This window comes from Podarcis filfolensis (assembly GCF_964270895.1).
Source record: "Podarcis filfolensis genome assembly, chromosome: 11".
NCBI classification, from domain to species: domain Eukaryota; kingdom Metazoa; phylum Chordata; class Lepidosauria; order Squamata; family Lacertidae; genus Podarcis; species Podarcis filfolensis.
In genome coordinates, this window is record NC_139613.1 from 41,452,809 (window position 1) to 41,479,640 (window position 26,832).

Consider the following 26,832-nt stretch of genomic DNA (forward strand, 5'->3'; position numbering starts at 1 on the left):
ATGCATTATGCTTTTTAATTATATCTTTTACTGCTTCTTTTATTTCTTATATATCATAGTTTATTGTATTGCAATATGAATTTCATAAAATTCAAACTGGCATGTACAATGTAAGAAATAAAAGAAGCAATATAAATACAATTAAAAATCAATATAAATATTTAATGCACTGGATGTGCCGTCACCTGTCTTCAACCACAAATCCACAGACACACAAAAGACCACATGAATGAAGCTTGTACCACTGTTTGGGAACCCCTGGACAAAAAACAACAACTAAGATTTATTTAATCAGGTGACGGGCCATATATGAGAATTTTCTTCAGATATCCATATTTTGAACATTAAACTCAAATCTTAATGGATAATGTAAGCTACAGCCAATCCGAATCATGTAAGTCTTGTAACAAACAATGGTCTGTGGTATTTATAAAACAGAACTCTTTCTAACATACATTTTTTTGGTTTCAAATTAAAAAAAAAACCCGAGATACAGTAATATAGTTGTACAGAAATGTCATCAAAACATCGACAGAGCATAGCAGTAACGCATGACTTTAATAAAATTATACAAAATACTGTGCATTAGCTAAGTTAATGATTCTTAAGCAAACAATAGATAAGTTGTCTACTCCTGCAAAATGGCATTAAAACTATGTTCAAGGGGATGTCTTGGGTTTCACAAAATCATGACATTATGAAGAATAAAGCTGATCTTTAAATATCCAATTTGCACGTTAATTCTAGGGACAGCTGCCTTCAAAAATCTCGTCAGCCCAAAGAAAATGCAGATGATATTCTTTATTGCTATGGCGTTATCTGCAACCCTAAAATGGCCTCTTTCTAAATGACTTTCAGTTCCATTTTGCTAGTTTACCCCAAGGCTACCTCTGTGATATATGAATAAAAATGATTCATCAATGTCAACAACCTTATGTCAAACTATTGGTTCTTTGGCAACATTTTCTCTTCTTTCAGACTTAGTTATATGGCTAAGAATCCAGGGGGGGAAATGTCCTTTCAGAAATAGTAACCAGATCTCATTAGCTCACATATAGACTTAAGAAAGGAATGTTTTAGAAATAACAGAACTCTGACTGTGTGAAGAAATGAAAAATGATTCCAGGAGGGCTCGCTGACAACAATGGATATATGATACAGCTTTAGCCAATGTCCTGGAAAATGTAACAAGCGACACAAAAATGTTGTATCATATTCCCCTGAAAAGCTCTTAGAGCCAGCTGAAAAACACTCATCAAATTCTAAGAGAGAATTAGATGCATTCATTTAATGTAGTTTAACATAAGAACACAGCTTGCTGAAATTGGCAATACGGTATGAGCCAAGACCACTAGGTTAAAATTGTGCATCACTCAAACTTGAATTGAATAAGGGTGTTTACACTGGAAGTATAACGGTCATTTCCCTATTTCCCTTATTATTTCAGTCAAGGGATAAAAGCAGTGTTTCACATTTGTGTTTCTCACTTGAGGAGGGTAAATACATTCTATTTTAGATATGCAGCTAGCTTTGATTATTGAGGGGAAAGTACTGGGTTCTTTAAAAATGGACAGGACAATCTCTCAGTTCAAACAAAGAAACAAACAAACACCCTATCTGACTGAAGAAAAAAAGCCCAGCCCAGCCCATATCTGCCAGATTTGCATTTGTGTTTGTTTTTCTGTCTTGCATTAATTTACCAATCCAACAAGAACTCCTGTATTTTAGCTTGCCACATCAGAACTGAATTTAATGATATAAATTATAGGACCTGCATCATATTCTGAACCATAACACTTTGTTCCAAGTTTCAGCCTCAGACAAATGACAGCAACAGATACAGGTCTGGTTTGCGTATCACAGAAAGGGTTTAACTGTGACCCAGTGTTTGGACAACACACTAAGCCAAACCTCGGCTCCTCTGCCAAAAGAACCAGGGTGGAGCAAAGCAGCTGCAATCTCCTCCTGGGGAACCACCACATTTGTGGTAAAGCATAGTTTGGCTGAGTGTTACATGCGCACATAGCCATATACAGTGGAACCTCGGTTTTCGAGCATCTCGGAAGCCGAACGATTTGGAACCCAAACGCTGAAAACCCAGAAGTGAACGTTTTCATTTTCAAATGCGCCTTGGAAGTCAAACGACTTTTGAGGTGCGTTTCTCCATTTTTTCAATGGATTTTGCAGACCGCCCATTGATCCTCAGTTTTCGAAAGTTTCAGAAATCGAGCGGTCTTACGGAATGGATTACATTCGAAAACCGAGGTTCCACTGTAGTAGTTTACTATTTAGTAATAAATGAACTTAAAAAGCATCTTAAAAGCAGAGACATCACCTTGCCAACAAAGGTCTGTATAGTTAAAGCTATGGTTTCCCCAGTAGTGATGTATGGAAGTGAGAGCTGGACCATAAAGAAGGCTGATCGCCGAAAAATTGATGCTTTTGAATTATGGTGCTGGAGGAGACTCTTGAGAGTCCCATGGACTGCAAGAAGATCAAACCTATCCATTCTGAAGGAAATCAGCCCTGAGTGCTCACTGGAAGGACAGATCGTGAAGCTGAGGCTCCAATACTTTGGCCACCTCATGAGAAGGGAAGACTCCCTGGAAAAGACCCTGATGTTGGGAAAGATGGAGGGCACAAGGAGAAGGGGACGACAGAGGACGAGATGGTTGTATAGTGTTCTCAAAGCTTCCAGCATGAGTTTGACTAAACTGCGGGAGGCAGTGGAAGACAGAAGTGCCTGGCGTGCTCTGGTCCATGGGGTCACGAAGAGTCGGACACGACTAAATGACTAAACAATAACAATAAATGATGGGTGGTATTCAACTGAGTTTTACTCAACTTCCAAAGACAACATATTTGGAAATGACATTATGTTTAATGGTGTATTAGCTGTACGCAGTGGCGTAGCGTGGGTTGTCAGCACCCGGGGCAAGGCAAGTAATTTACGCCCCCTAACCCGTGGATTTGCGCCCCCTAACCCATTGATTTGCCCTAACCCCAGATGTTGCGCCCGGTGCGGTCCGCCCCCCCCCCTGCACCCCCCACGCTACGCCACTGGCTGTACGTAACTGTTGAACTGTTTTGGAAAAGGGAACTGCACAATTATAGCTTCATCAAGCACTATGTCATCTGATTGGGCAAAGGGGCATTCCATAATATTAAAAATTTTAAATAATTTATGCAGAGCGCTTAAGGAAAAATGGAAATACATTCTATTAAACTTTCATCAGTTCTGTCTGGAGCAGGCTCTCCACTTTCTTTGCCCATTCATTGTCCTATTCAAGTATCAAAAGCGATACTCTTTGAAAAGTTAAATAAAAACCAGACGTACGGTTTGATTTAGTGAACCTCACATTAAAAGCGAGTTTTAGCACTGTCTTCACTAAAAAGCAGATTTAAGTTGGGCTTCACAGGCAGAAAAGAAGAAAAAAGGGTACCACAGCTCAAACACCGTCCCTAAGGGTTTAGCACTTACTGAAAGGCAGCAAAGCAAAACAAAAAAAGAAAAAGAAAAACAGAAGAGGCATGCAGTGAAATGGTTATATTTTTGAAGCTTATTTCATTTCACGTGTTTAGCAAAAAATATATAAAAAATCTGCTCTATTATGCTGCTGCCTACAGTTAAGCTCACTGCCCCAGATAAGAAGAATTCCTATTAATAATCTAATAACCCCTAGGATATCCTTAGGCGCAAGATCCTGAAAACATCCATTCGTGGTTAGACCCCTTGATTTCAGAACACTACATGAATATTATCATTTTCAGAATCATCATCTTAAGACTGCAGATTAACAGATCAAGGTCCATCATTTTTATTTCAGCAAAATACCAGTGATATAACATTGTACTGATAAGGCAGCAGATCAGAATGAGTGATAGTATATTCTTACAGATTCCAAATTAACATAAATAAAAACTCTCTGAATTGTTTGTTGTATATAAAATATTTCTCATATGTAGCTCAATAGATAAATAAATATATGAATATAGCACCACCAGTATTCATTGTGCTTTACAAAGCAAAAAACTAACAAAAAGACTGTAAGGCAAGAGCTTACAGTCTAATAAGACATGATATGGGGGAAGCATGAGAACTACCTTATTATCTTGAAGCTGTGTTTACTAAGAATGCTTGCTATTGTTATGGATTCCTAGGTGTTACTGTCATAAGACCCTATAGAGCAGGTGGCCCAGAAGCAACAGATGGTTTAGCAGGTGGTCAAGCAGAGGTAGGCTGTCTGTACCAGAGCAACAAGTTGCTCTGTGAGAATTGGCAGCTTTATAGGAACAGATGGGACCTTATCGGTTTCTTGCGTGACTTTATCCCTGCTGGGCTGATAGCTGTAGTTCTGACCTCTGACCACCTAGGCGGTGATGCTGCATTGCAATGAAATTGGGCCAGCAGCTCCCCCTGCCAAGACACTGACATAGTGACTAAGGCCTCTGGGCTTCCTTCCAGAGTCTCTGGTCCAAGTCAACAGTGCCTTAAATATACACTGGTAATGTATCACTACATAAATTTCATACATTACTCCAAGTTACACACGGCAGTTTCAGGAATAGTCTCTCCATGATAGCGATGAACTACCAGAGTTTAAGTCAGAATATTCTGAATTTTCCAAACAACTGGAATGACAGGACAAGATTTCACATCCCACTTCTACCCTTGCTCCATGATACTTTGTAACTATTCACCTTGACGAACAGCGTAAATTACACTGGTGTTGTATCAACACTAAGCAAATGTATTGGCACAAATGTTTAGGACAGGCATGGCCAAACTTGGCCCTCCAGCTGTTTGGGGACTACAACTCCCATCATCCCTAGCTAACAGGGCCAGTGGTCAGGGATGATGGGAACTGTAGTCCCAAAACAGCTGGAGGGCCATCACTGGTTTAGGATAAGAGTGTTACAGAAACTGAAAGCGAGGAAGCGGGTCAGCCTTTCCTAAAAGATGAACTGGCCAGCTCTGTCCTTTCTTTCAGGTGATATCATAGAATCATAGAGTTGGAAGGGAGCATGAGGATCATGCATGAGGATCATCTCGTCCAACCCCCTGCAATGCAGGAATATGCAAGTGTCCCATACAGGGATCGAAACAGCAACCTTGGCATTATCACCACCACACTCTAGCCAACCGAGCTTTCTGAGCACTCTAGCCAACTGAGCAATGCTACAGATTAAGCTGATTTATAGGATTTGAAATTAGAGAGAGTCGAACAGCTGAGGTGTTTCCAACAGACCTGCTCACCTCATTCTACACTTTCCTTACACTGGACTTGAAACCAAGTATAGAAAAAATGGTTGCCACTTTGAAGAGTTCCTCTGGTGGCTCTAACCATGTGAAAATGGACTTGAGCTGCACATTTCTGTGTCAGTGCAGATGAAACCATAAGCCTCCCCATACAGCTACAATCACTGTGGAGGAAGCTTTAAAATGAAAACAACACAATGGCCTGGTTTGCATGTGACTTTAAACCATGGTTTAAATTAAACAATGACTAAAATGAAAGGGCAACATGTCGGTGCATGCTACTCAAAGGGTGCTCCTTCCTCCAGGGTGCTGTGGAGGAAACGAACCAGAGACTAGCTTTCCGTTGTAGGTGAACCAATGCCCATTGTTTGTTGATGGAGAAACAAACCACAAGAACTGGTTTCCACATAACAGTAAGTCAGGCTCTGTTTTCCAACCCAATCCCCACCCCAAAGCACTGAAAGAACAAGGAAGCTGCTCGTTCACATCAAACCATAATTTAATCAAAGCTTTAGAACTGGGCCAATGAGTGGCTGCCTTAATTTCTTCCATGGTCAACTCCAGATTCCAGTGATCATCAATCAGCTTATAACCCAGGCTTGGCATTATTTCATTTGCTAAACATAATAATGCCAAATTTTGCTTGTTTTTTCACCGTTATTCTAGTCACCCTTAGGATTACACAAACTGAACCTCTGCAAATCTCAAGAAGATTCTGATCTGATCTTCAGGCCAAATTTGTAGTACTAACACGGCTATCATTAGCTGTAATCTAAATGCATGTATGTTGTCTCTATCCAAGAACTTTCTTCCTGGCAAAAATTACTTAAAATTAAGCATACTGTAGAACAGCAATGAGTACAATCCGCAGTTGAAACCTGTTGAAACTTCAATTAGCATAAGCTATCAAGAAGACAGCTCCAATGTAAAATTAATTATAGGCATTCAAAATTAGAATGTATTGCACTTTGCATATAAAGAGCACCCAAAATCTAAGCCAAGTACCTGTCCCAAAAGGATGGCACACTTCATTGCAGCTGTTTAGTTATATGAAAATTACTCTGTCTTGAAATGCTGAAATGAAGTTCCTATCCGTAACAGGCATAATTTAATAAAAGTAAACTGATATGTGCTCCTTGCCAAAAAGGTAAGAACAATTATTGATAATGTGAAGCGATACAAAGTACATGAATTGCTTCTCCTTCTGGTACAAAAAATATAAATCTCATTGACAGGCAACTTTGGGGTGATTAACATTTAGACATAAAGGTTATTTAACATTTAAGCACAAAGGTTATTTCCATAAAGATTATATCAAGTTATGAGGTTGTCCTTACCAGTCTTCCTGATGAAGCTCTTCCTTATAGAATAGTACATGCTTGAGTACTTCATCTATATTAGAGCAGCTGTTTTGTACACAAACCCAAACAAGAAGGCTGTGCCAAAGAAATGGCTTAATTTTGAACTGCTTTTGTTCAGGATTTAATTCAACTGATCCGCCAGTACCCATGGGTGACTAAAAAAAAAATAAGTTAAATCCGTTAATAAGACCTTGTGAATACAAAGTTAATTGGCAATTTTCTGCATAGACTTGCATCTCAATTTTTCCCATCATAATATTTGACTTTATCAGCTTTACATTTTCATGCAGAGTACATGTCATTTTGCTCTCACAATGTGTTTTTTTAAAAAAGGGAAGACATTTTGGGACACAGTCAAGAGAAGAGCCACTACTGACAAGTGGCTTTGTTGTACAGATCCTTGCAAGATCTTTGTCCTAAGATACTATACCATGTTAAACAGCTGCATAGTGTATCCTAGGCAATATTTGCAATATTGCATGGGCTATTGGAGCACAACTCTCAGAACACCCTGTACTTCATTTCTTTCCCTAAATATATTGCACCCCAAGCAACTAGGTAAAGGTAAAGGGAGCCCTGACCATTAGGTCCAGTCATGACCGACTCTGGGGTTGCGGCGTTCATCTCGCTTTATTGGCCGAGGGAGCCGGCGTACAGCTTCCAGGTCATGTGGCCAGCATGACTAAGCTGCTTCTGGCGAACCAGAGCAGCGCATGGAAACGCTGTTTACCTTCCTGCCAGAGCGGTACCTATTTATCTACTTGCACTTCACGTGCTTTCGAACTGCTAGGTTGGCAGGAGCAGGGACCGAGCAACGGGAGCTCACCCCATCGCGGGGATTCGAACCGCCGACCTTCTGATCGGCAAGTCCTAGGCTCTGTAGTTTAACTCACAGCGCCACCTCAAGCAACTACTTAGGCTATATATGAGGGTTCGAGATATGCCAAGTGTATGTCTTACAGTTCCAACATCACATATTCACTTATCTTACATTATGGGTACAATTCCCTCCAGTTCCTTTTACAAATAATGTAAGACAAATTCTGAGCTGCAAGCATTTCAAACCAAGCAGCACAATCAGACAGTATTGATTTTGCTGTAAGCCACTTCAATTATTATTTCAACAGAAAAGTGCAACACAAATAATGAATGAAATGAAACTAATATAAAAGACCTGCAATCACACGTGCACACACACAGTGGCAGACCTTCCCCCTTATGTGGTCCAGCCTTGCTCCCTACATCTCTCATGTGTTTGCTGAATACTGGTGGTGTGTGTGTGTGTGTGTGTGTGTGTATCTATATCTATATCTATATATATCTATATATCTATATATATGTATATATGTATATATATATATATGTGTGTGTGTGTGTGTGTGTATATATATATATATATATATATATATATATATATATATATATATAAACACTCTTTATGATGCTGCTCCAGAAGCACTGCTGAATATGAATGGGAAAAACAGACTCTGGCTTCACTTCATCATGACCACAGCCAACATATGGAAAAGCTGTGATTGAAGATGATGCCAGAATTCTTAATTTGGCTCATTAACTCTAAGTAAGTTCTCGCCTCAAGTAGGGAGACAAGAAGAAGATAGAGCCTTTGTCATAACAATGATGTTTACTAGACAACAAGGTGTGTCTGAATCACTGGAGAAAAGAAATTAAGGGGGAAACAGGGCCTTTGAATTGATACAAAGGCTTCCTCCTTGTCCTATGAAACCAATTTCTTTTTTTAAAAGTGCTAGAATTTGGAAAGCTGACACATATCCTGTACAAGAGATTCTAACAGAGTTCTAATGCTCAGCACACAAAGGAAAGTCTTCTCAAACCCAGCTACTTCTGAAGCTTTTGCATGTCCTTACAGCAACGCTGAGTAAATTATAGATGATATCCACCTACACATTTCAGCCACACATTACAGTCTCTCCTTATATGCCTATTTTTATTTTCCTTATTTCAAGAGCTGCCATTCTGTGGCATAGCTATGAATCTCTCCATAAAAAGTAACAGAGCAGAAAAAAAGATTTGAGACATTATAGAAGAGACAGCTAAAAATATCAGGGTGGTGATTCAATTACTATTAATGGAGCTTAGTCTCTATAATATATTTAATTGAGCCGTGCAATAAATTATTCCTCAAGGTTTTCTAAATTGAGGAGTACATCTCTATAGCACCCTCCAGCAAACCAAGATGAGTGAAAGCTCTCTAAGAGGAGCCCTGGGTAATTTAAAACAAAATCAATTCCAGCCCATATCCTACCCCCTTGAGCTTTTCTTTCTGGCTCATGCTCAGAATATGCAGGAGAGTTGCTGCAGCCCTTGAGCTGCATTAACTCATGCACGTGGGGCCAAGAGAAGACTCAAGGGGCTCAGAAAGAGAGGACAATAAGAGCGCAAGCTGGCCCATTAGCATTCACTCTTTGCTCTCTGAGTAGCACCCTCCGCACCATCCCCACTCCACTTACCAAAAGGAAATATTTAGGGCAGGATGGCCTTGACGAAATGGACAAGCTAGTTGCAATGCCAGTGTTTATTAAATATAGCAGGGATGTCCAACAGGCCGATTGTGATCTACTGGTAGATCCCCGCGAGGTTATGGTAGATCGCAGTCAATCTCTGGCTCCCTTTCCTTGCGTGCTAAAACTGACTCCTGCCACGCCCCCTCACCCCACCCTCCATTGTTGTATGATCTCTGGAAGGGAAGAGGGCGCTTTCTCTGTGCTGCTGTTTTGATCCATAGTGATATTTTTGTGAGTGACTTTGCCCCTTTGTCCCTTGCCTTTAACCCCCCCAAAAATGGAACTCCCCCCCCTAAATGAGGCTTTCCTTCTCCATAAAAAAGCTCTACAACTTTGAGCTGAACCCCCCAAAGGGGGTAGATCGCTGTCAGTTTTTAATTCTGAAAGTAGATGGCAGTCTCTTGAGAGTTGGCCACCCCTGAAATATAGTATTCTTGTTCAATGCCCAGTACGTTGTGTGTGAGTGTGCACAAGGAGTATAGCAAGGAGGGGTGATCTCACAAAGTGGTTTATACCATTTCTACATTTTTTTAAAAAGCATCAACTGTACAATAAAACAGAAAGGACAAACAGCTGTCCTTGAATAATCCATATCTGCTTCTTCTCCACTTACCTCAGGGTAGGACAGTTCTTTAGGAGCCCCTCTGGAGGCAGCCATCACTGAGATGTGCTAATCTGGGGCTTCTCCTGAGCCAAACACCCTGGAGCAGGTTTGCGGCGAGAACAGAGCGTGCAGGGGAAGGAGAAGGAAGCCTCACTACACTAGTGGGAGCCCCTGCTTTTGCTTATCTACTGGGTTAGTTCAATCCAGGCCTTTTCATGTAGATACCTCAGGACAAGAATGCTTCAGCCAGCACTGTCCCCTAGGAGCTCTCCAAGGTCCTGTCCTTATCTGCTCTTGACTTTGACATGACACTGCCTGCTTCCACTGAGTACCTCAACTTCCAACCAAACTGGATGGTTCATTGGCAATGTTTAAAAGGGTAGCCTACCCCATCACAGCTATGATTTTTCAGCTGTATTGATGATAGATGTACTGATGATGAAACTGTATGTCCTACTTTTTAATAATCATCATTAACAGCCATTATGGCAGGCACGTTCAACAGGTAGATCACTGGATGGAGATCACTGGCTCCCCCCAAAGAAGCTAAACAACTTCGGCTCCCCTAAAAAAAGCTCTGCACCCCCCAAAACGGGGCTTCCTCCCTAAAAGGGAGTAGATCACTGCCAGTTTATAACTGTGAGTAGACTGGGAGTATACTGAGTCAGACCATTTGTCCCTCTCAATCAAGGTAGCCAAAGTGATGCTTTCGAAATGTTAATGTTAAAGGTAAAGGTAAAGGGACCCCTGACCATTAGGTCCAGTCGTGACCGACTCTGGGGTTGCGGCGCTCATCTCGCTTTATTGGCTGAGGGAGCCGGCGTACAGCTTCCGGGTCATGTGGCCAGCATGACTAAGCCGCTTCTAGCGAACCAGAGCAGCGCACAGAAACGCCGTTTACCTTCCCGCCGGAACAGTACCTATTTATCTACTTGCACTGTGAAGTGCTTTCGAACTGCTAGGTTGGCAGGAGCAGGGACCGAGCAACGGGAGCTCACCTCGTCGCGGGGATTCGAACTGACGACCTTCTGATTGGCAAATCCTAGGCTCTGTGGTTTAACCCACAGCGCCACCCGCGTTCGAAATGTTACTGGACTACAAACATTCACTATTCCTGACTCCCGATCGTGCTGGCTGGAGCTGATAGGAGTTGGAATCAACATCTGGGGTGTATCACTTTGGCTATGCCTGGTTTATAATGACTGACTGCAGCACTGCAAGGTTTCAGACAAGAGGATTCCCAAGCTCCAGCTGCAGATACCAGGGACTGGACCTGGGGTATTTTGCATGCAAAGCATATGCTATATCAGTGAGCTATGGTTTTTCTGCTGGAGAAAGGAAAATGTCGGATTCAACTCCCTTAACAAAGTTTGAGAATGTTGAAAGGTACAGGGTTGCTTGAAAGGAAAAAGTTGCTACAGTTCTAATTAACATTCCCTCCCCTGAAAGTGATTCATTAAAGCAATGCTGCCACACCCACTATCAACAGCACATGTCAATCTATCTAGTTCAATTCAAATTTAGTCATTATGCCTGAATCACCAAGCATGCTTATTTAATAACAGGACACTATTTGGTGTATTATATATATAATTCAGTCATGTGTTACCTACTGTGTCAGAAAAAGACTTAGCCGGCTTTTCTTGCAAACTTGCATCAGAGGCCAATGATGTTTGAGAAAGTACAGATGTTTCACAGATGACTTCTCCAGCCTTCAGCATAAAATGCACCATGAAAAGGATGTTTGGGTACGGTTGGTAGCTGACCTCGGAAGCTGCTAGCGCTATGGCACACACACACCCAAAAAAAAAATTATTACGTTTATCATACTGTTTTACAGTTTGTTCTGTACAGTTTTTGTTTCGTTTTTTACACAATGTCTACTGTTACTGTTCAGCTTCAGCAGAGCAGTTTTCCAGGGCAGATTTATAAATATTGTGTGACCCCTTGTGGTGTAACAAAAGACTACAGGCATGATTCTAAGAGCTGATGTAACCCACACACTACATATGGAAAGTTTTCTGTGGTGGCTGTATTCCTGATTAAGTGCAATTAGTTAATTTTCTGTTCTTAAATAAATGAAAAATAAACTATCCCTGACAGATACAAACATGATGGCTAACATGATGCTATAAGGAGATATCCTCCTTAAAGAAAACCAGGCATATTTGCACAAAATTAGGAGGAATTCCATCAGTAAGCCAGCTGATTTCATCTAACAAACATTTATATTAACTTTAAACAGATATAATTTTATATATATAGTAAATCCGCAACTCATGCACATTTAAATGTGCACATTCAGCTTTCCATGCACAGCAAAAAAAAAAAAAAAAATTGGAATAAATTACAATGGGGTGGGAAGTGGGCAGGGTTCCAGGAAAAACGACTTTGGCAATCCACCCAACATTGAACCCAATGGATTTTGACTACACACAACTTTTGCTTTAGGTGTGATCCCCAGAATGTAACCCCCATGTAAGTTGTGGGATTACTGTGCCTTAATGGAAGTAAAGAACATAGTGCTGGTGGGCACATACACATCCAAAGGTCCTCTTCTCCCCACAGAAATTAGGCTTCAAAGAAGCATTCTATTGTAGCTAATAGAATAGGTTGCAGTGCATACTTGGTTGTGGAGTGCATGCAGTGCTCAAAAGAGTTCCTCTTGGTTTGCGAATATGCCCAATCCCCCAAAAAGGTTGATGGCCTCTTCCTTAATGCATCTTAAACACCAGATGTCTAAAGACTTGACACACTTTTGAACATTTGTTCTGCAAAGCGGATATGAATTTTCTTTTCCGTGTATTATACTGGAAAAACATTGTAAGATGTGAAGTGTTCCAAGCTTATACTGTTTTAACAGCAATCTCCCACCGATTCCCTAGGTGTAATAACAGGAAAGTAACAGCCAAAGCCTGAAACCCATCCTATTTCTCCCACTGGAATGAGTGAGTTGGGATTGCCAATGAAATAATTTTGAGGATCAGGTTGCTTTTTCCATTGCAGTTTTACAATATATTATTGCAGCATTCCTTAAGAATGAGAATCAGAGAGGCTCTTTTATTTCTGAAGCTCTCTGCTGATATATTTTCTAAATCTGGATGCGGCAGATGAGTCATGTTTTCAAAAAGGAAAGGATACAGATATAATATCAGGATTTTTCTAATTGTCTGGTTCTGTTTTCTTCATTCTGTATATGAATTTGTGGCCATGACAACCAATAACAGTAGCAAGACTGCAATACCTCTGCAGTCTTACCACCACAGCAACAGCCTGCTGAGTCACTGCATACCGTGTACATATATGCCGAAAAGCGTGTGCTGGGAAGGCGTTTGACATTAGGTTGGTTTGCTAGAAACAGTGGCCTTGTGAATGACTGACAACTGATCTGATTATATCAAGCACCCTTGTCTTCTTCTGCAGTCTCACTCTCTGTACATCATAGCCTGCATGAGGCATTCTGATGAAGAATCAGGCTGTGTATTGGAACCACGCTTGAGGGAAATCTTCAGGAAGATTTTGCAGTGCCAAATCGTTCTGTTTGTTGGAACAACCTCTTTCTATTGAAACACATACTAAGTCGTGGCAGCGTGAAGTAAAGCCCCAGGAATGACTCGCATTAATCAAACTCCATTTAGAAGTGATTCTATAGATTCTGCCATATGTTTTGAACACTCACTAATTTTATTTCTAGTTAGTCAAGAGCCTAGGAACAATAACGGGTGGCTTTCGAATCAATGAGCCAGACTTTGTAGCAGAAATGTTCTTCCAACATTTTTCTGGACGGTATTTATTCCAGTAGTTGGGTTAAGGTATGTGAACCAGCAGACCCTTGGCAAATGGAAATAGAAGAAGCTTGGCTAAGCAGTACAGGCTTACTTTCGACATAGTACAACTCCCTGAAATGCACTGCAGGTGGGGATTAGAAGCAGCATGAAGATTCCTCATCTTGGCTTTGCTGCCATATTAAAAGAAATGGCACAATCCCACTGCCTTTGAGGTAGGATTTAACCCAATACAAACCACATCTGCATTTGTTTTGCTTGTTAAATGTCATCTACTTTCACCAAAAACTCGTGATTAGGTGTTATTCACCTAAATCTCCATGTTTCAAGTATAAACTGCTTGTTGCCTAGTTCAGATGTCCGTAACATAATGAGTAGTTGCAGGTAAAAACAGAAACAGTGATCAAATGACCATATTTTAACAACGTTTTCCACTACTTTTCCCAGAACAGATGTTAAGCTTTACTGGCCTATAATTTTCCAGATCACCCCGGATCCCTTTTTTTTTTATGGTGTTACATTGGCTGCTATCCAGCCCTCAAGAAACCTAGCCAGTTTGTTTCTCGTGGCCTAACGCCAAATGAAAGACACCTGTTTCCGCTGAACCCGGTTTAGAGGAGATATGCTCCCAAGTCCATACAACTGCACTTGGAATACTATGTACAGTTCTGGCCATCTCGCCTCAAAAAGGATATTGTAAAGCTTGAAAATGTTCAGAAAAGGCCAGCCCAAATGACCAAGGGGGCTGAGCAACTCCCCTATGAAGAAAGGTTACATAATGGTTATATTCTACTTCTACTGTTTCTGAGAGGGACGCGGGTGGCGCTGTGGGTTAAACCACAGAGCCTAAGACTTGCTGATCAGAAAGTCGGTGGTTCGAATCCCTGCGATGGGGTGAGCTCCCGTTGCTTGGTCCCTGCTCCTGCCAACCTAGCAGTTCGAAAGCATGTCAAAGTGCAAGTAGATAAATAGGTACTGCTCTGGTGGGAAGGTAAACGGCGTTTCTGTGCACTGCTCTGGTTTCACCGGAAGGGGCTTAGTCATGCTGGCCACATGACCCGGAAGCTGTACGCCGGCTCCCTCGGCCAATAAAGCAAGATGAGTGCCGCAACCCCAGAGTCGGCCACGACTGGACCTAATGTTCAGGGGTCCCTTTATCTTTTGTCTTTACTGTTTCTGAGATTCCTAAGTGCCGTGAGTGCTGTTATAGTCATGTCTCGCTTGTGAGCTTCCCACTGACATCTGGTTGGCCACTGTAAGAACTCGTAGCCTAGAGAGGCCTTTCATGTGATCCAACAGGGCTTTCCCTCTGTTCTTCTGCCTATTCACCCAGCCCTCCCTGCAAACGAAAGATTGCCTATGGGCATACTTGAGAAACATTTTCTAATTGATTTTGAGAACCCTCTGGGCTTAGCTTCCCCATTAATAGCATTCGGGAGATGACCAGGAAAAGTACTGAGTAGCTTGATATATAAGTACTTCTCTCTCCTTAGGAATGGAATACAATTAACATTTTCCACAAACATTGAGCTACAAAAAAGGCATCACAGCCCCCTATCACAAGCCCCAGACTACTTATGAAGAACAGTTCATGTGAACTTTACATAAGTCAAGGATGCTAAACAGCCTGCTCTTAATTAAGACACCATCTGAGGAAAGAGCTTTAAAATAGCTAGATAACGATTTCTTGTGCTTCACACAAGTAACCATTACATTGTTCCCTAAAACAAACAGGTGATTTAAGTACAGTGTTTCTGACAATTGGAATCTTGTGTTAAAAGCTAATGATATGAGGTGTTATACTTGTTTTCAGACTGAAGAGGGATTGCAAACGTAGAAGTGACACTCAGGAACAGCAAGCAGTCCTGGTTTAAAATAAAGGGTAAATAAATACAGTGGCAGCGCTGCTCTACAGTTAGTGCATAGCCAGCAGCAAAGCTGGGAAACAGAATGAGAGGTAACTCTGGATGCAGCCTCTCTCATCCAGCGCAGGTTTTTCTACAGCACTCCTGGGGTGGTTAGTTAAATGGGGTGGCTAAATGCTCCGGATTCCCAACTGTGTCACAAATATTTTATGAGCGCATTTATCCGAAACATTTTTACCTTGCTCTCTAACTGAAAAAGCTCCCAGATCAGTGGTGAGGCAGTCCCTGCCCTCAGGCTTACAATCTAAAATATGTAAAGCTAGATAACTAGAAAGAAATAATTGCTACCTTTCAAGCCAACATGAAGCCTGGATCTGTGTTCTTCAGAAAACCCCTGGTAACCAAAGAAATAGAACAGGAGAAGCCTTAAAAAGACCAAAAATCCAAGCTGGCAAAAGAAACACAAAACACGTCCATTAGTATCATGCCTGTTCCATTCATATGTTGTTGCCCCCTAAACTTTTGCAAAACTTGAAATGTTTCTATCAATTAACGTAACTTTGCTTATGTTCAGGACCCAGAAGTTGTCTCTACCTCAAATCTATGACCCAGAAAGGCAATTTTCTTTCTACACTTTCTGTAACATTTTCCCTAAGACTTTTTGCCTGCAATCAGGTAACATACTAATCAGGATTCCTTAATGTTTCAGAGGCATTGTTTTGTATAAATACGACACTTCTACTGGTTTAAACCTCAATTATCTAAACATTTTGGATATCTGCCAGCCTTTTTCAAAAACGAAATTGTACTAAACACCTTTGAACATTTATTGCTGCCTTCCTGACAAAAGGGAATGTGCACCAATGACCTATTAGGCCTCCCTTGCATTTACCACATGGTGATGCCATTGTTAAAAGTTAATATTTTACGCTGCATGCTTGCGGAAATGTATAGAGACAGGTTAAAAAAAAACTTAGATGGGGAGAAAAGAGTAGCAGTGCTGTTTTGGGTTACTACCAAATGCATCTCAAGAGGTGGGGAGTGAAAATCAAGTTATCGGGACTGGTGGCCTGGAGTCAAGCATTTGTTTCAATACAGAGGCAAGCAGAAGTTTGGTGGGGAATCAAGCAAGGACTTAGGGGCCAGGTCAAAGTCAGTAGCTTTACAGGTCTAAATGGAATCTTATTGGCTTCTTGTGTTATTTGATCTCTGCTGGGCAGAGAAGTACAGGACACTCTCCAGCTATTTGCAGTACTGGCACTGCATTGCAGAAGCATTCAGCCCCACAGTGTCCCCTGCTTGCAAGCTGCTATAGTGGTGCAGGGTGAGAGGTGGCTGGTCCCAGTTGCCAGATTTCTTACAAGAGGCGAATGAAAGGGTGGGGTTCTTTCGGCAAATGAAAGGGCCCAGTTCCATTGTGATAGGACTTTTATGGTCTTAGATATATGGTAATGTTCATAAGTGTACCAACCAAGCACATACATAGATCAGCACAGGAAGGCCAACCTGGAGCCATTTTGATTCCTAAACTGAGCAAATGTTTTCTCTGCAAGGTCAAACTGGAAAAGCCTCCCCATTGTCTTTTCCTTCACAAATCCTGTCTTAAGGGTATGTCTGTGTTTGAATAGGGTGTGAGCCTGTGACATGGCCCAGGAACGAAGTATTTATCACTACAAAAGAATGGCCAGGCTTCCCAGGCAATCCAATCAAGTAACTTGCCGGGCAGGAGATAAACAACAACAGGAGAAAAACAATATTCAAATTTCTGTTTTAGACCGCCTTTTCTGTGATGTAGGTGTGATGTATCTGAGGGGTGGTCTTAGGTTACACCCCTTCTGTGATGTATGTATGATGTTTCTGGGGGTGGTCTTGATCTACAGGGTGGCAATTTCAAAAGTCTTTATAAGGCCTTGCACACCATTTTTCTGGGTCTCTCCTCTCTCCTGCAAGTGAGGGGAATACCCTGTTGCAACAGAACAATAAAGGCCAAGCCTACAGGCTGCTGTTTTGCTCCAAGTAATCCTGGTTGGTGTCTTTGTTTTTGTCCAAGGGAGCCCTTGGATTTTTCCGTTAACACCATTCATGGCAGGCAACAAAATCTGGAGGAGGCTCCCTCTGAAGGAACAGGGGAGGCGATAAACATCAATTGCCCCACTGTCCCACAACTCTCTGGAGCAGATTTTCAGAAGGCACCAGAAGCCGCAAAGGAAAGGAAGAAGTGAAAATTGCCTGCTTGCTCCCTTGCACCAAAGCGAATTGAAGTCTGGATCCAACTCAGTGTGCCTCAAGCTTTATAGCGAAAGGGGCTTGTGGGGGGGTCCTTTCTCTTTGAACCCGAAAACCTAATAACAACCCAAGTTAATTATAGGAGCTGCAGTATACCTTACAGAGGAATAAGAAGGCTGGATAACAGATACAGCTGAAGGAATCATCCCAGATATTCATATGAAATGTGTTTTACTATTGTCCATGATGCACTCGTTAACCGAAAACCAATTTTCAACAAATCTTTTGCTTGGCAAATCAGTTTTGTTTTGTTTTTCACTTATTTAATATACCAGCCAAACCAGAAGAACTGGTGGAAAGAATCCAATAATGCCTGAGAAAGTTGATATTCTCTATACAGCCATCTTTAAAGAAAATAAAGTGGTAAACAAGACAACAGAAGTCCTGGGGACTATATTAGAACTTGAGATGTCAAAATAATTGGGCTCACCAGACTAGGTGGAATACTTAACGTCTTTGCTTTGCTTGGAAACAGGCCTGAGCGCAGTGAAAATCTTTAATACAATATATTCTCTTAATACACAGAAAGGTTTTTTTAAAATCCGGGGGGGGGGGGACCTATGCAAAAATTACTAGAGCAGGTTTGCTCCAGTAATGCTTCTTTGTCCGTGGTGAGGAAAAAGTTGCCTCCAGAAGACTACAGAAGAATTTTAATAAAGGTTAATAAAGCTTTTTTAAAAAAGAAAGAAAGAAAGAAAGAAAGAAAGAAAGAAAGAAAGGAAGGAAGGAAGGAAGGAAGGAAGGAAGGAAGGAAGAAAGGAAGGAAAGAAGGAAGGAAGGAAATAAATCGGAAGATACAAGTTTTTTCTTTTTCTTTCAGGAAATTGATTTGCCACAAGTGATTAATTTAACTATATGTGAATGGATATGCTAGTAATTTGTTTTGTGGGCTAGTAACTTCTGTCAACTTTTGTGCAAGGTTAATGGAGGAGGACAACTCCCTATCATTTCATCCCGCACCCATTAAAGATTGTGCTTGTTCACACTCCTTCACATACAGCTAATTTTTTCTTTTGCGCAATGCTAACTTTTATAATAGCTACAACACATATTTCCTGAGGCTCAGATTCAATTCCCCAGTAGAGAAAGACCTGATGGAGCACCGCCACTCACCCAAAATCTGCTCAGTCACATCACTGCTGCCTACTGGAAGGTAGAGAGGAATAGGCAATGCATCAGCAAGGTCACTGCGGTGCAAACACACCAGTGGGTGCACTGGATTGGCTCATCGGGTGCATTTGCACTGCAACAACTTCACTCACATGTGTGTGCACATGTCAATTTAGGGAACGGAGGAAGAGGACCCTAGTAATAGACAGCTTGTGTTGTGTAAAAAAAATGGTGCTCAGTGGTTAGCAAGAGATCATAAAGTTTTAGCAGAGAAATCACTGTGATCAAGACAAAAATGTGTTGTTTGAAAGGGATCTATGAATCATAGGAAAGAGGTACAAGATTGAAGTCCAATTTGGTACCATCATTTATCTTGCAGGTCTTACTTAGCTTTCAGAAGGAAATGGTTCTCATTTGGACATTTTCATTTACATGGCTTCAATTTCGTCCTCTCTCTTGAATGCATAAATCTCTTGCTGGTACTTTAAGATTATGTGACCTAACATAATACATCTTAGTTAATGATAATCCATATGGGAGAATAAAAAGGTCACATCATTTAAGCAGTGAGAAGAACATTATGCAAGATGATCATGGAAATTATTAGAAAATCCAAGCTATCCATATGTATTGAGAACAAAAAAAAAAACACCTCCCGATGATTTTTGTATGTATTTTAGAGCATCTCATTAAAGTGTCACTTGAAAGCTGAACTGTGGAATACTCAAAACCAGTGAATTCAGAGAGATAAAAATTCAAGATAAAATGAGTTATAATGAGGATAGCATAAAAGAATACTGCACTGCTTTCACTTGAACATGTTGATGCAAATTACTTTCTCCAATAAAAGGTGGACCATATAAACTGCAGCTCCCATAACTCGCTTCCATGGCAAAGATTATGAGTTGGGATCTAGAAGAAACAGCTGTCTGTCGTTAGTACAGTCACGGCATGCATTCCAGCAAACTGAACATCTGCTTTTATTTGCGGTAATGTAAATTGTCAACAATGCCATAGATCTGAAAGCGCCCCTATGGATCTTATATATGAAGTATTTAAATGTTACTACCGTTATGACTATTCCCTCCCTCCATCAACTTTATGCTATACATCACCAAAAGCAGTATACACCATTAAGCTAAACCAAAAATCAATGCAAACATTTAACCCCCCTTCCAAAAAAAGCAATAACATATTCTTAAAGGCCAAAAGGACGACAAAATCTTTAATGGCTGTCTCAAGATGGATGCAGCTGTAGCCTACAAGACCTCCAATGGGACAGCATTCCACATCTACAACCTTGAGGAGTCACAGACTGTCAGAAGAGAGCAAAGAATCTCATGGCATAAGATCACAGTATAGCAAGATTGGTACACAAGGCCTAGAGTGGCACTTAAGTAGCCATGAAATGAAACAACATATATATCAGGGTATCAGGACGCGGACAGCTACTCTTAAAAAAAATACAACATACCTTGGACAACTTGATTTCACATGAGAAGAGATGCGGCTTCTCCACTGTATCATAGCAGAGTCTATACAAAACAGATTCCGCGAGGAAAAATAAAACTGGGATATGGTCTGGAACAAGAGGTGCATGGTCCAAGGAAATTAAAAGTATTTCAACAGCTTCTGAAGTGAAAAGAAAATGACAGATAAATTCAATAAACAGCTTCCTCTGCAGAGCCTTAATATTTCATACGGTACTCTCATCGCACCTGCAACACAACGCTTGCCAAGTTATGAACAAATAAAACAAGTGTTACATCAAATTTTCCCCAGATTGTTTGCCTTCTCTGATTATCACTTTGATGAAAAAGTAATTAAGGCTCGTCTCTTTCATAATTTTGTTCAACAGTTGCTGAAATGTTTATGCTAGACTATGAATTAAATCCTATTGCATAATAAAGCCATCTAAATTAATAAAATTAAACAAGCTACCAAGAATGTGCAATGTACACTGATGATGGAGGTAATCTGCAACATTTGTTCTCCTGCCAGTTTTTTGCTTAGTGCAACTGATGGTTTTGCTTTTTATACTGCAAGTTGAAGAAGGATGTACAAGGCAGGTTTGGGGTCTCTTTGTATTCTGCACTTTTCAAATCTACAATCCCGGTGCATCCTCAGTCTCCAACTACCAAGAAACATATAAACCAAATGAAGCTGAATCTAGACAAAGATGCATTAAATCTCTAAGGCTTGGGGTGAGGTGGAAGCTTAGAGGTTCTCTCTTGCCAGTTCAATCTCCCATGCTTACTCAGTTTAAAGGTAAAGGTAAAGGGACCCCTGACCATTAGGTCCAGTCATGGCCGACTCTGGGGTTGCAGCGCTCATCTCGCTTTATTGGCCGAGGGAGCCGGCGTACAGCTTCCGGGTCACGTGGCCAGCATGACTAAGCCGCTTCTGGCGAACCAGAGCAGCGCACGAAAATGCTGTTTACCCTTCCCGCAGGAGTGGTACCTATTTATCTACTTGCACTTTGATGTGCTTTAGAACTGCTAGGTTGGCAGGAGCAGGGACCGAGCAACGGGAACTCACCCCGTCGTGGGGATTCGAACCGCCGACCTTCTGATCGGCAAGTCCTGGGCTCTGTGGTTTAACCCACAGCGCCACACGTGTCCCTCTTATTCAGTTTAGGGGCCTTCAGATGTGTTTACATCATTGGAATCTACAGTGCTTCTGTGTTTCATTATGAACCTGCCCAACTATTAAGATTTACAAGAAAGAACCTTTCAAGAATACCTCTACCCAAAGAGGCCCACTTGATGGGCATACATGAAAGGGATGGGGAACCTTTTCAGCACTGTACAAAACCTTATCAGATCTGCACCCGCAACAAAAGCTACAGAAGAGAAGCAGCAGCCGGACCAAAGCAAAGCAGGTAAATGTTTCGCTACCATCTTTGCTACTGCTGCCCCCTGAAGGGAGAGGAGGGGTACCTGACCATCCGTGATGAGGAGGCTGGACCCCCACACCACTGATTGGCAACAGTTGGGCTTGATACCAGACTTTTGGGTGGGATGAGGGGGAGTTTAAAGGCAGGGAACATGGAATACATTAATATGTTACTGTAAGTCACTTGGAGGCTTCAGGTGCTAAGTTTAATAATAAGTTTAATAAATAGTAATCCTAGCCCAGGGAGGGCAAGGGGGAGACAGGACAACTCCCTCTCCACCTTATTCACACAAAAGCCATTAATGTAAGGGTAAAGGGGACCCCTGACCATTAGGTCCAGTCGTGGCCGACTCTGGGGTTGTGGCGCTCATCTCGCTTTATCGGCCAAGGGAGCCGGCGTACAGCTTCTGGGTCATGTGGCCAGCATGACTAAGCCACTTCCGGCGAACCAGAGCTGTGCATGGAAACGCCGTTTACCTTCCTGCCGGAGCGGTACCTATTTATCTATTTGAACTTTGACATGCTTTCGAACTGCTAGGTTGGCAGGAGCAGGGACCGAGCAATAGGAGCTCACCCCGTTGTGGGGATTCGAACCGCCGACCTTCTGATCAGGGACCTGCGTGGCTAATGGTAAATGGAATTACTGTAAAGATATACCGTATTGGCCTGAATATAAGCCACACTATTTCCCCAAATTCCGACTGTGAAAAGTTAAAGGGTGGCTTAAATTCACGACCTTATAAAAATTGGCTTCTACGATATCGCTCCCAGTCTCCCCCAAAGCTGGGTAGGAAAGAATGTGGAGAAGGGTACAGATCGATAGCAGTGCAGCACAGCTCCTCCCACCCAGAATGCAGCTGGGATTGCAGGCAAACAGTGCCATGAGTCCTCTCTTGTATCCATAGGATTTTCTTCTTCATTTGCCATTTACGGGTGTGAGCGCCTGCAGAATTTAAGGGAACGGCTTATATTCGGGTATCGTCTTTTTTTCTTTTTTCCCCCTTGAATTTTAAAAGTGCATCTTATTTGTGGGTGCGGCGTATATTCGGGCCAATACGGTAATAACTTCCAGAGAGGTATCCAAAAATCAAGCAAACCAAAGAGTCTTTAAAGCAGGGCTTTCCAAACTGAGGTCTCCAGCTGTTTTTGGACTACAGTTCCCATCATCCTTGCTCACTGGTCCTGCTAGCTAGGAATGATGGGAGCTGTAGTCCAAAAACAGCTGGAGACCCAAAGCCCTGCCTTAAAGACTATCAAAACCGTATGCCATAATAAATTTGTTAAGGTTTTCAGGGTGCCACAAGATACTTTGTTTACTATAATGATGTAATTAACTCCAAGTTTTCCTGTTAAGCTTAAATAAAGAGAATTGGTTATCTCATTTGAATGACTTATCTATTGAAAAAAAGGAAATAAAGTTAAAACTGTTGAAAAAGCTAAAGAAATTACAAGTGTAATTAAAGTCCTGATGCACAGGCCTCATCCTCAAAAATTCTAAACTAATTACCACAGAATTATTAACATAACTGCATAATTTCATTTTCATAGTAGGTGATAACCGTTTCATAGGTGGGTTGAATTTTAGTAATACTTAAAATAAAGAATGACAACATTATTAAAATTAATCTCAGTTAAATGGACTGAATATAACTATTAAAAGGCAGGAAAAATACTTTTATTTTTCTTAATTAAGAGGTGACACAGTTCTGCAAGAAATGTGCATATAGAAGACAGGTATATACAGTAATCAGATAGTAATATTAAGCAGGAAGTTAATGTTGCATCACCAATTGTAAAAACTTGAGGAAATAACAATAGGGATTAAGCTTCAAGTAACAGTCTCCAAGTGGCTGCATGTACATACAGATGCATGCAGACAAAATGGAAATATAAGTCGGGGGAGTGAATAGTTTACCATCAATCAGTGCTCCTAGTGTCGGACAAAAATTATTTTCTACAGAATTAAGTTTAATCTTAGTTGTGCCATCATGGATCAATGCAACCCTACATGACTGCTCAGAAATAAGCCCCACGGAGTTCAGTGGGACTTAACAGTTAAGTTAAGCTTGCAAACTATTTTGATAACTGAATTGATGGTTTTTTAAAAAACAAAAACCTGAATCGATTTTTTTTTAAAAAAACCCTTTTTATTCAAAAATTCTCAACAATATATTTTGCTTTTTTAAAAAAAACTTTCAGCTGACTGTAAAATATATGCACAGCATTCTCCAATATAGCACTGAAGTCTGAAGCTGAAGACAGAAGGTTTAGCCCACTGACATGGAAGGTAGATAATCTCATACTTCAAAACCAGAGTATATAGTAAAAGCCACAGAGAATTAGCCTTGCGAACTTTTTAAATGTTTAAACTTTTATTAACAATCCATAAGGCTCATACTAAATAATTTATGATTGATCAGGAAACATGTACAAAGAATGGGGGAAATGTTAGCAAACAATAAAGGAGAAAATTACTTCTCTAAGCAAGCAGCACAAACATGCATATTTGAAGAGACTTTATATGAAATTCAGAAAAAAAGAGAGAGCGTTAGATAATTTTTAAAAATTAGAATTGTATTATTTATCTATAATACTCATAGCTCATCATAGTGTACTATAATGCAGTGGCGTAGCGTGGGGGTGCAGGGGGGGCCGGCCGCACCGGGCGCAACATCTGGGGTTAGGGCAAATCCATGGGTTAGGGGGCGCAAATCCACGGGTTAGGGGGCGCAAATTACTTGCCTTGCCCCGGGTGCTGACAACCCACGCTACGCCACTGCTATAATGTACTGTATTATGAAGTGGTCATTACAACTTTTCTGAACATAAGCTTCTAATACACCAACAATAAATAAAAAATTCTCAGACTTAATTTTTAGTAACATTGGAATATTTTTGTTGATTTGGGGATAATTTGATTGACAAAGCATGAATTCATATTTTTGGATAAAATGATGTTATATTGTCCCAGTATTTCTCTGTGTATTTTAATTAATGATTATTATTTATTTATTTATTTATACATACTCCACCCATCTGGCTGTGTTTCCCCAGCCACTCTGGGTGGCTCCCAATAGAATATTAAAAATGTGATAAAACATCAAACATTAAAAACTTCCCTAAACAGGGCTGTTATCTATAAAGGGTTTGTTTATCAACGCCATATATTTAATATACCAAGAAGTCAAAATATGGCTTTATGATCAATAAGAGCAACATTATGGTGTTCAGAACTAGACTTGCCCCTGAGAATTACATTTATCCAGCAAACTAAAATGATGTGGAAAACTAATTCAGGTCAACCAGACTTCGATATAAAAAGCTGGGAGTATGGATTTGTTTGCATGGATGCAAATGAGTCATTTACAGGTATGGGCATCTGCCTGGAATTAAAGCGTTTCTTCAGCACGTTTTAATATTTTGCGCAACCAACCATTAGGGACCACTTCTGGCCCAAAATCAAGAACAAAAAACAACAACATCAAGGCTAAAAGAGCTAACTGACCACAAACTGCTTGTTTTGGACAAATTCTCATAGCTGAACTCACAGAACAATACAGATGAGACTGATGGGACTAAAATTCAAATAAACCCTTTGAACTTATTATTCCATCTGTTACAGTCATTGTGCACAGCAGAGAGACAACCTTCTTTTTTATAACCTTATGGTTAACAACGACAATGAATACAAATTAGCAGGCAATCAGTGCAATGAGATTTAAAAGGCCAGCTATCTGAGATTTACCCAGATGTCATGCCCAAATTACTAAGGGTGGAGTGAGGAAAGGGATCAAAGAACTCATCCAAACAGAATCTGCATTTTGCTGTACAAGAATGTTGGGATATGATAGTGATATTGTGTATCTGGCTTGTGTGTACTATTTGCGGCTGAATTTTCCTAATACCTGTCCAACGTGTACATTTTACAATAATAACAGAGGGCAGAAAAGGACAACCTAAATTATATATTTTTTTTAAAGATATTTATTGAGATTTTACAAACAAAGAAAATTACAATATGAGAAAAGAAAAATAAAAAAGACAAAGAAAAAAGATACAAAAATACAGAAAAAAATACAAAATATGTATTAAAAAAAACCAATTAAAAACAAATCAATCTTTTCATGTCTTATATTTCAATTACTCGTTTCCTGACCTCCTCACACCTCCCTTTTTTGTATTCCAGTTCACATAGTTAATTCAGCAAATCCTTTCCCTCTTTGTTTTTATCCTAATTTTAAATCTTGACATGTTAAACATCATATTTTCATCTAATTATCAATCCTTTGATATATTCTTTTAATTTTGTTACTAAAACCATCTCATTTCAATCCTGCATCATATTAACATTCATTAATTTTACAGTGTTTCTGCAGATAGTCTTTAAATTTCTTCCAATTTTCTTCCACCAACTCTTCTCCCTGGTCGCGGATTCTGCCAGTCATTTCCGCCAATTCCATATAGTCTATCACTTTCATCTGCCATTCTTCCAAGGTGGGTAGATCTTGTGTCTTCCAATACTTCGCGATGAGTATTCTTGCTGCTGTTGTTGCATACATAAAGAAAGTTCTGTCCTTCTTTGGCACCAATTGGCCGACCATGCCCAGGAGAAAGGCCTCTGGTTTCTTCAGGAAGGTATATTTAAATACCTTTTTCATTTCATTATAGATCATTTCCCAGAAAGCCTTAATCTTTGGGCACGTCCACCAAAGGTGAAAGAATGTACCTTCGTTTTCTTTACACTTCCAACACTTATGATCGGGCAAATGGTATATTTTAGCAAGCTTGACTGGTGTCATGTACCACCTGTATATCATTTTCATAATATTCTCTCTTAAGGCATTACATGCTGTAAATTTCATACATGTGGTCCACAACTGTTCCCAGTCAGCAAACATTATGTTATGTCCAACATCTTGTGCCCATTTTATCATAGCAGATTTAACCGTTTCATCCTGAGTATTCCATTTCAACAACAAGTTATACATTCTTGATAATGTCTTAGTTTTGGGATCTAACAGTTCTGTTTCCAATTTTGATTTTTCCACCTGGAAGCCAATTTTTTTGTCCAAGTTATAAACCTCCCTTATTTGATAATAATGAAGCCAATCTCGCACTTTATC

The 26,832-nt window shown here is 40.5% G+C and overlaps 1 protein-coding gene across 5 annotated transcripts in view; it reads right to left on the bottom strand.

Moving 5' to 3' along the window:
• Positions 1–26,832, bottom strand: part of TMEM232 (transmembrane protein 232) — a 136,985-nt gene that overhangs the window by 86,656 nt on the left and 23,497 nt on the right. For 3 of the 5 annotated variants that reach the window (XM_083576819.1, XM_083576821.1, XM_083576820.1), the window contains 4 exons: positions 20,289–20,446; positions 15,767–15,866; positions 11,382–11,551; positions 6,598–6,776 (listed from right to left, as the gene is read on the bottom strand). In XM_083576819.1, coding sequence (XP_083432945.1) covers positions 6,598–6,776; positions 11,382–11,551; positions 15,767–15,866; positions 20,289–20,446 — 607 coding nt within the window. The remainder of the gene's footprint in view (positions 1–6,597; positions 6,777–11,381; positions 11,552–15,766; positions 15,867–20,288; positions 20,447–26,832) is intronic. The other 2 variants (XM_083576822.1, XM_083576823.1) reach the window with 2 other exon arrangements.